This window comes from Branchiostoma belcheri, unplaced genomic scaffold (genome assembly GCF_001625305.1).
Source record: "Branchiostoma belcheri isolate BF01 breed outbred unplaced genomic scaffold, Haploidv18h27 scaffold39, whole genome shotgun sequence".
Lineage (NCBI taxonomy): Eukaryota > Metazoa > Chordata > Leptocardii > Amphioxiformes > Branchiostomatidae > Branchiostoma > Branchiostoma belcheri.
Genome location: NW_017804009.1, coordinates 461,655 through 471,888, shown reverse-complemented (window position 1 = coordinate 471,888; position 10,234 = coordinate 461,655). Strand labels below are relative to the sequence as shown.

Below are 10,234 nucleotides of genomic sequence, written 5' to 3'. Positions count from 1 at the left end.
GACACTAACAATTGACATCCTCGACGAGTATATTTTCAATACACTGACGCTGAAATTCCAGGCTATGCTGGGAGTAGGTCATTGAACTTCAGAAGGACTCCTAACCTAAAATTCCTGTATGTTATATCTTAACTTAATAATTTTTTAAACACTATATATCTCGTAGGTCTATAATTAAACAATTAATTAAACTTTATGATGTGGGTAATATATTTAGTTTTATGCGGAAATGACTAAATCATTCAAATAATAACTTAAGAAAAAATTTTATGACATCAGACTAAAGTTAAAACATTGTCTATCCGCCCACATCCCTAAATCCCCTTAATAATACAGCAAATTTTAGATACCGTAAAAATTTCAACTTAAGATATAATTGGTCTTCACGAATAGTCCAATCACCAGTGTTGTATTTTGGTGTCGTATGCACTTAATTAAACTTTTAATTTAATCAGTTATATGTTTTAGCTAGCGGACGTTTCAGTGGCTGCAAGTCAGTATCAAATTGACCAGAAAGTATCCATTGGCCAGACAGTTACCCAGCCCTATAAATTGAAAATAGCTTAATAAATCGTAACGCTTTTGCCGCTAGACATCTGCTTGGTTGATACCATCTGAATGCGGTCGCGAGGTCACCAGCTGATTGTGCGGAAGTGGAAATGGGACTCTCTCAAGTTTAATCCACGAAGGGGGGAGTTATAGGGGCATTATAACTTTTAAAAGTAAACTTGTCAATCTTACAGGTCAGACTTCTCCAGGATGTAAAATAAATTGTGAATAATATCTAGGATACATTTTATATATGAATGCTAATTCAAGTGATAACCATTGTTCTTATATAAAACAATAGGCGTTTGGTCCCTCAGAGGACCCCCTATAATGAAGGCGAAATGGAGCATTCCATCTGATCATAATGACAACAATGGCGGCCTTGGGCAAGGTTCGGAGGAGCCCTGGAAGATTTCTTATCGAAATTATCGATTAATGTCAACAAACATTCGCCACTGAGACAGGTAAGACCCTTCATTCTCTCAAGGTTGTGATATGTTACAAACTGGTGCGAGAACGGCCTCGAAAATACGCCAGGAGAGACTTTTATCTTCGGCGGTGTTTGAGGTCAGATTTGCCGGCCGTGGTGCGTGGTCGCTCGCGCTCTAGTGTTGCTACATTTTCGACCTATTTATGAAACAACCCTCGGCAAATATGTACCCACGAACACCTTGTCCTGAAAATACATCAACGTATATGTGCAGAAATACTGTGATATTAGCTAAAGTGGAGATATTTCTGCCCGAAACCAACCGTATTATGTGCAGCTAGTTTCACAAATTTATTTGGTAACTGTCTATGTGTGTGGTCACATAATATGGTAGTTCATCAGTAGTTGTGTCAAAAAAAAGGAAAGAAAAAGGAGAGGGGGCTCAAAGTGGCACTAAAGAAATAATGCCATTTTAGTGTTTGAACTAAACAGAAACGTACTTTGTGCTTTACCGGGGTCACGAAACTATGTTTGATTCCATAGTTCAGTGCCCAGTAGTGTTTAAGCAATGACATAGTTGAGTTAGCAAGCAAGCCGGTACAAGGTTTGATTCCGAGAGGGGGCGTGGCATCCAAAATGATGTGCACTGAACTGATTTAGAATAAACAAGAAATTGAATTGAAATGATTGCATCAAGAATGTTTAATATGTTTTTCAATCTTGCATCACTCAGAATTGTGATGGTGAGATGTAAAAATCACAAACTTTCATTATCATTGTTTACTAGTAAATATATATATAGTTGAGGTAAGACCATTCAAGTTTCTCCCCCCCCCCCACAATGTATACACTCCCACTTTTATGAGGGTCTGCATGCCCTTTTTTGTAAGGCGTAATCAGGCCTTTCTAGTACTAAAAATTCTAGTCTTTATAATCCGTAAGCCGTCACCCAAAATCATGGTAATTTGTAATCAGCACATTAGCCGTAATGCCGGGCTTTGAGAATGTAACGTAAGTAATCGGCGGCGCAAATTTTGTTTAGCAAGGCAAACACATAGACTCACATGTCACATAAATTATCATAACATCATTTCCAATTTCTTCAATAATTTTATTAAAGAAAAGAATTAAATAGACAATAAGGCCACACCAATTTAATTTCTTGGTTAACGGATTTTTCTAGAAAAATAATGGAGCGGGCGGGCGAAAAAAAAATAAAAATAAAAACAGGCCTAGGCATCGTATTATGGCCCAAAATGGTACGATAGGAGCAATGAAGTCAACACGCCAGGCTGGTTCAAAATTTAAACAATGAATTTTGAACTTTTAATGATACCATTGCATTGAAAGATGGAATAACTGTAACAACTATGATGAAAAGGTCTGTTTTTAACTGTTCAGGGCAAAATATGAGCATTTTCCAGTTGATTCTGGATTTTTATTTTTATTTGCAAATCAGAAAAAAATGAAGCGGCGAATCCGTTAACCAAGAAATTAAATTGGTGTGGCCTAAGCTACATAAAAAACGTCACATTCAGTCTTGATAAACAAAAGATGTCTTTCCTATAACTGTAGGTACTACATATTACTGAAGCAAGAATAACTAACATAACTTATATAATTATTGATATATGTACAACAACAAAAAGGCAAAAATAAATAAATGATAACCATGCCTTCAACTTTCAAGTACCAGAGTTATCAGCCAAGTATTGAGGAGTTCAAGAATTCATTCTTTCCTAAAACTATCGCAGAGTGGAACTCACTGTCACCAAGTACAGTAGGGGCATTGTCATTACATAGCTTTAAACAATGTCTAGAGTTAGATGTTCAAGGGTTAGGTGTAACAAGTCGATCAGTGTAATATAGCCAGCTGATGTGCGCATGTGAAGCTGGTGTGTTATGCCAATGGCGGTTATACTGGCTATACAGATACAGATATAATTAATCCGAACATAATGTTCCCCACTTTTCCAAACATCATTTCCTTGTTCCCAGTTTTAACATCATGTGTAATGTTTTTTCCTCAATCCCTGACAGCGGGACCTGCGATGACTCTCGCCACCACGTCAGCGGCCACAGCCGTCACCATGGCGATGCCGACGCCCAGCAGTACGCAGGACGGCGGCGAGGAGCGGCGCATCAACTCCTACCTGTTCGACGACCCCAGGAAAAAGTCCCGCAACTACCTGGACACCCACAAGAACATCGAGAAGAAACGCAGAGACCGTATCAACTCTAGTCTCACGGCGCTCAAGTCCATAATTCCCGAGTGTAAGGCCTACGGTAAGAAAAAGCTAGACAAGGCGGAAATACTGGAAATGACGTTGTCCTACTTGGACAAAATACATAGTAGCGGTTTTACCTTAAAGAAGGAGGAGCAACAGACGCCAGGGAACTGGGCGAAACAGCTCATGCAATGGGTACACCAGGAGAAAAAGAACTTCCACACCGTAGATGAGTTTGTGAACGCGTTACTTACGCACTTGCAGACGTGCGTCGTCAGCGGGAGTTTCGCTCCCGTGGATCTCAAGGGTATGCTGCAGGGTACGTCTGGGCAGGATACGCCGCTGTCGCAGTCTGTCGTCACGTGCCAAGCTCAGCCGGCTGTCACCAGTAACGTGAACACGGCCGGTGTGGCGAGCACATCTAGCCAAAGTCAGGTCACCGCCATTTCTTCCCTGTCCCAGTCTCCAGCCTGCACGGTGACCAGTGCTACCTCAGGAAGCCAACAGAATGGACTGATGCGCGCGCGCCCCCCTCCCCCACCCAACATCACACCCGCCATTTTCCTCCAAGCGACCAGTTTCCAGGCCCGTCTGCGGGCTCAAGCCGCATCGCACGTCTCCTCGGCACCGACCATGCAGCAACAAGTGTTCCCCTCGGCCGCTATAATTCTACAGCCTCAGCAACAACAACAACAACAGGCTATGACCCCCCAACAGGTCATCAACGTGGCGCAGCCCATCGACCTCACCCAGCAGTGCTCCAAGCAGAGGGACGTCCTCGACCTTCGGATGACCTCCCAAGGTCGCGAGCAGCTCGTGGCGTCCAATCAGTGCATCCAAAGACTTCAGCAGCTCATCGACCAGCACAGCATGCAAGAACAGAGCCTCATGCAGGTGCAGCCTCCGAATGTGCAGATGCCAAATGCGGTGCCATATGTAGAGTCCACAACAAGCCAGCCTCCGGCTTACACACAGAACATGGGAGGAAATTTACAATCAAATGACCTTTCCTTCATAAACAGTTCTTCACAAGCCTACATTCTTGCCGAGCTCCCAGCGGGAGTGCTGTTGCAAGATAGAATGCTTGGCTCGGTAGGGGAGATGCTGTCTGATGGAACGGCCATGGATACTGTCCCAACTGTCCCTTCCAATGGTAAGAATTTCAAAGAAACATTTGTTCACTGCTAAGAAGGTATTGAGTAATCTTTTAGTAGGTATGTATTTGTTGGTATAAAGGCCATGTTAATTTGATTACACGGATGACATCTGTGCGCGTGTCAATTTTCATCCAGTTCAAAAAACATTTTTGACCATAAGTTGTAAATCATACAAAACAGCTGCGAAATGTGCAAGTATATGCCGTATATTGCAAAAGAAATATTAGAAAACAATAACTGAGTTCAAAATCAATTCCATATATATAGGAAAAGAAGAAAATGTGAAGAAATTGATATGATTCTACTAGTTGCCATAGCAAACTCTGTGCATGTGTTTAATCATTTTCCCAACCTTCATGACCACATAGATTTCATAATGATGACAACTTGTTTTTGCCAAACTTTTTACCTCCGGGGAAGGAGATATCCTTCCGCGAGGAGGTTTTACTATGGTTCGAAACATTTCTGTCAGCAGCTGGACGGATTTGTCTGTGGTTCGGTATACGTATTGCTATTGGGCTGCATATGATGCAGAACGTTTTTGTTTAATTGCATATGTGTTTATGGGCGTCGAAATAAAAGGTTTTTAAGTGCTCCGGACACCCCCGCCATGCTGAAAATGGTAATTACCATGTTGTTAAGGAATGGGGCGGTTGCAGTTTTTGGTCTTAGCATTCAAAAGGGGTCAAACAGAGGGGTGTCTGGTTCCGATAAAAATTTTGGGTGACGGCGCAGCAATGACGGCGCGGGATGACGGCGGGGGTAATGGCGCGGGTGACGGTGCAGGCTGTCAGACTGTGAGACACGTTAATCAACAGTCCATACCGAACCAACCGTCAGTAGCCATCAAACACATACAAACATATTACGCACATAACTTTCATACTACACACAAACAAATAACCTAAACCAATAGAACACAAAAAAACCCGGAGGTTTGAAATCTACGATTTCCCTTGTTTTTCATTTGCACACTTGAATCAGTATATAATCAAATAAACATTTAAAAGTCAAAATTTACATTGCATTTTATGCTTTTCTTAGTCAAGTAAGTATATAGTTCAAAGCAGTGCAACCTCAGTTAGTACATTCAAGATGTATGAAAATGGATTTCTGTTAGTGCTAAATCAAATGTGTTGTTGTTGTTGTTTTCCATAATAGATAGCGACGCTAGCTACCACAACCCAGAACAGCTCCAAGTGCCAGGCATAGGGGAGTCACCAGTCACAGAGTTCGTGGACCCCAGCACTCTCCAAGTGTCTGCTGTAGTAGACGACTCAGCTCTTATGGGTAACTTTGTTTTTATTTTTTCTTGATGACCCCTTTCTCATGGCTTTAAATGGTCTAGACCAGACTGTCAATCACAATTAACACTTCAACCAATGGGAGAACAACAATTAGCAGTTTGACCAATGAGAAAGTGCCTGTGTGTCAATCAAATACAAGGTGCCTCGGCATCTGTATTTTTATGTTAAACATAATATTAACTAATTGTTTTGCATGGTTTTGGCTATGAGATTGGTCTGTTGTTATAAGTTGGCTACCACAGAAAACTTCAAGGCATCCAATATGCAACTTCAGGATGGCAAACTAAACATATTTTGGATAAGGAAATCTGTCTGATATAGACATGATGAACTGCCATTTCGTAGCACAATGTTACTTGAAGCGTTTGAAATGACCTCAAAAAACTACCTGAGGAGTCCCTTTATTTTTGGGTACCACCCATAAATATCTAGAACCAGCGTACAATACAAAACAAGCCAACCATTCTCCATCAGCGACATCACATTTTTGCCTCACAGATATCGGTATACTACCAGATTGGATTTGCTCCACTTACTACTAAGTACATTGAAAGAATGATGAAGAAATTGCCACCCTGAAATTGCATTGGGTGACCTTAACACCAATGTCCTCCCGGGCACATGTTTCTTGTGCTAACTTACTGTAAATCATGTTTTTTGCGGTATATTCACAGTTGTCATGGTTACTTATTATCTGTACTGCAAACTTATCATTAGGCCACACCAATTTAATTTCTTGGCGGGCAAAAAAAAATAATAATAATAAAAACAGGCCTAGGCATCCTATTATGGCCCAAAATGGTACAATAGGAGCCATGAAGTCAACACACCAGGCTGGTTCAAAATTTAAACAATGAACTTTTAATGGTAGCACTGCATTGAAAGATGGAATAACTGTAACAACTAGGAAGAAAAGGACTGTTTTCAACTGTTCAGGGCAAAATATGAGCATTTTGCAGTTGATTCTGATTTCTGAAAATGAAGCGGGCGAATCCCTTAACCAAAATTTAATTGGTGTGGCCTTACTGTGAACAAATAATTTGCTTTCTTTTTGCTGCACCTGCCACCACTGCGAACATATAGTTTTGCAAACATGTCTATTTTTCTCAGACCACAAACTTTTGCTACCACAAGTATAAAGTGATTAACAGTAGATGATTGTGTAATGTGTTGTTGTGTTCCAGGGACCCCCGACCTCCCCTCCTGGAGTAACAGCCCAATCAGTGCCTTGGAACAGGCTCCAACATGACCAAAGGTTCAAGTACTGGGTTCCAAAGTCTCCATGGCTAATACTGCACAATCATCGCTACTGTAAAGATAGAAAGTTTAGTGCAATTCTCTTCTACAGGTTCAGTCTCTGGTATTGTAGATGAAGTTTTTTTTCATAAGGCCATGTTGATTTGATTGTATGGAAGACATCTTCATGTGCATGATTTTTCATCCATTTTTAAAAGGAAAAGTTTTCCATCGTACAATGCAGCTGCAAAATGAGTAAATATATGCCGTACATTGCCAAAAAAAACATTGGAAAACAATACTAATGTCGAAGAATGCCAAAATCGAACAAAAGAAGAAAATGTGAAGAAATGAAAATGAAGAGTGTAGTATTCGCCATACCATACTCTGTGTGGCATTTGTTCAACCTCCATGACTTAATAGATTTCATCATGAAGGCAACGTTTTTTATTTGCCAAACTTTTTGGGGGGCATACAAAACAACATTTGCATTAAAGCGGCCCAGCTTACAGCTTCTAAAATGAACAGCTAGTGTTGACGAAAACCTGAAATGTTGATGTGCAACCTGGCTTTTGGATAAAAAGTATTTCGAACCCTGTGCATTAATGGATCAAAGCTATTATAGTTGTACAATGATACCTGTGATAGACCTTGTTAACAATTGTGTCATTAATTTATTGCAAATATGCTTATAAGCCTAGGAAAAAAATGTTGTGTTTCTAGTAACTCAACCAACCCTAGCCTTTCTTTTTGGTTGGCCGACTATTTATAATATATAATGAGGTTCCATATGATTGGCGCCAACCAATAGAAGTACAAATGTATATCCAGTACTAGAAATTCTCCTGTACCTCTCTGCATACAGATTGGCATCACAAAAATGTCAAATAGATCCCAAATGTCCATCACAATTAGAAGTTTAACCAATGAGAGAAAGGCAATTAGCAGTTCGACCAATGAGAGAGTGGCTTCATGTCCATCAAATACTTGAATTTCCATGTTTCGACGGAGGTGGGCGGAGCTTCAGGATTGGTCTGTTAGGTAATTGCATCATATCAAGTTAGTTGTACCCGTACTAACCATAGATCCTGTACAAATTTATGTTGAAATTTTGACTGGAAACAACCCTTCTGTGAGATTAAATACGCAGTTGTACATGTGAGAGAGCCGTTAGCAGCCTTATTCGTGGTATCTACCTCAATTCTGTTCAAAATTAAGCAAGCCAAGTTGACTTTCCCTCCGAAATGTTGAAGAGGTGATGACTGAATTAGCTAATAGCTACACAATAATGTCTCCTTAAATTTATCCCATGTATCGCCAAGTAACAATGTAAGTAACAATGTGAAGTAAAACTAGGTCATACTCATTTAGTAATGATAAAGCAGAGAGATTGTCATATTTTTTACTGATGTCAGCAGCCCTTGTGTACATGTATGGTGTCCGTATTACAGGACTAATAATGTATGCCAAAACAATTTTGTTATACTAAGACGTTTAGATTCTTGCCAAATGATCAACTGTTGTTGGGACTATGTCCTAACACTTGACGCAAATGATTGTTTTTTCGAATTCAGAAAGATATTTACTGCTATAAGGCCACACTGATTTAATTTTATGGATGACATCCCCGCGAATTTGATTTTTGGCAGTGTTCTAAAAAAAAAATCACCTCTGAAGCTCTGTCCTGGGTACCATCCTCCGTAGTCCATGGTAGCTAGTGACAATAGGGAGCCGGTGGTAACTACGGAGGACGGCACCCAGGCTGCCGAAACTCCACGGAACTCAAGTACAGTGTCGACTCATAAATGCCACAAAAGTCCAGCATGTGTAGGCTTGTTGTAAAAGGCGCAAATTCACAATACCAGCTTTGTATTCCTGTGGTTTAGCAGCATTTTTTTGCTGGAATTTTTCTATTCGCCTCCACGCAATAGTTTGGGGGTCTTCAGAGGATGTCATCCATAAAATTAAGTCAGTGTGGCCTAACAAGTAATAGCAGTACAGCATAGATTAGAATGGGAAGTATACATAGAAATGATGTGGCCCTCTTCCCTTATATCCAAAATCCCACATCCTCACAGAACAAAAAGAGTCACGTCAAAGAACAAAGCCAAAAAAGTGAGATTTAAATTGTAAATACAGAGTAACAATGTCGTGCCATTGCTAGCTTGAGAACTGTCATGGATCATTGTAAAAAAAAATATGTATTGACATTTTGTATGAGAGAATTATGTGTTATGGTAACTATAATATGTATAATTTATGCAGTTACTTTTAATGCTGTCTATATGGTGCTTGTATAGGAGGTCATGTTATGTAATCGCAAGGAGCTTCAAACAATTGAGATAATTATGTACATTCTACAATGTGATAGCAAGGGAACATTGCTGTTTTAAATTATTTATACAAAGCATTCTTTTGTACATTGTGTAAGAATTGTAAGGAATGCAGAAACATTGTTTCAAAATTAAATTCATTTTGCTATTTTAATACTTGAGGTAAAACATGCATCTCTCCTATTATTATCCAGGTATTATATATGTGCCTGTTTATTATTTCTTGCATTTTTGTATGATAATAATTTTGGATGGTCAATATTCTGTACAAGACTATGACTTTATAGTTGTATACATAATGTGGCTTATTAACCTTTAGTGCAATTTTAGTTAGTTTGGTGCTCAGTAAGACCAAGATATGGATCAGGCACACTGATTTGATGTTATGGATGACATCTGTGCACGCATTGATTTTTGCCTGTTTCACCCCCCCACACCCCACCCCCAAAAAAGAAAAATCACCTCCTCCAAGGCTCTGTCCTGGGTACCATCCTCCGTAGTCCATGGTAGCTAGTGACAAGAAGGAGCCAAAAGTAACTACAGAGGACGGCACCCAGGCTGCCGAAGCTCCACGGAAATCAAGAACTCAGTACAGTGCCAATTCATAAATGCCACAAAAGGCCAGCATGTACTGGCTTGTCTTAAAAGTCGCTATGTACTACCGAAAATTTGCAATGCCAGATTTGTATTCCTGTAGTTTAGCAGCATTTTTTTTTGGCTGGAATTTTTTTATTTGTCTGTGCGCGCGCACTAGTTTGAGGTCTTCAGAGTACAGTATGTCATCCGTAAAACTAAGTCAGTGTGGCCTAATATTGCTACATGTTTGTTGTGGAATTCTACCATTACCGATATCTGTATCTGTATAGTCGGTAATCTTAGCCTCCTTCGCAGTCTTGTTGGGCGTCGGCGTTATTTTTTCTCTGAGCGACGGGAGTAATATGCCGCCGCGAGGGACAATTTGCTGCCGAGGGAGTTTTTGCCACGGAGAGGTTTC

The 10,234-nt window shown here is 40.2% G+C and overlaps 1 protein-coding gene across 2 annotated transcripts; it reads left to right on the top strand.

Annotated features, from left to right (window-relative positions):
* Window positions 1–914: 914 nt before the first annotated feature.
* LOC109476753 (hairy/enhancer-of-split related with YRPW motif protein-like) lies at window positions 915–7,161 on the top strand. 2 transcript variants are annotated; one of them, XM_019777764.1, is made up of 4 exons: window positions 915–1,013; window positions 3,020–4,360; window positions 5,526–5,654; window positions 6,856–7,161. In XM_019777764.1, the coding sequence occupies exons 2-4, from the start codon at window positions 3,031–3,033 to the stop codon at window positions 6,918–6,920; spliced, it is 1,524 nt and encodes a 507-aa protein (XP_019633323.1). In that variant the 5' UTR covers window positions 915–1,013; window positions 3,020–3,030; the 3' UTR covers window positions 6,921–7,161. The 2 variants fall into 2 exon arrangements, with proteins under 2 accessions (XP_019633323.1, XP_019633324.1); XM_019777765.1 differs by having other exon boundaries at window positions 921–1,013; window positions 3,010–4,360; window positions 6,856–7,021.
* Window positions 7,162–10,234: the final 3,073 nt, after the last annotated feature.

Excerpts from the sequence above, each read along its gene's own strand:
- LOC109476753 (XM_019777764.1), top strand. The coding sequence starts at position 3,031 with ATGACTCTCGCCACCACGTCAGCGGCCACAGCCGTCACCATGGCGATG. Across the intron at positions 4,361-5,525 it reads CCCAACTGTCCCTTCCAATG|ATAGCGACGCTAGCTACCAC; the intron begins GTAAGAATTTCA and ends TTTCCATAATAG. Across the intron at positions 5,655-6,855 it reads AGACGACTCAGCTCTTATGG|GGACCCCCGACCTCCCCTCC; the intron begins GTAACTTTGTTT and ends GTTGTGTTCCAG.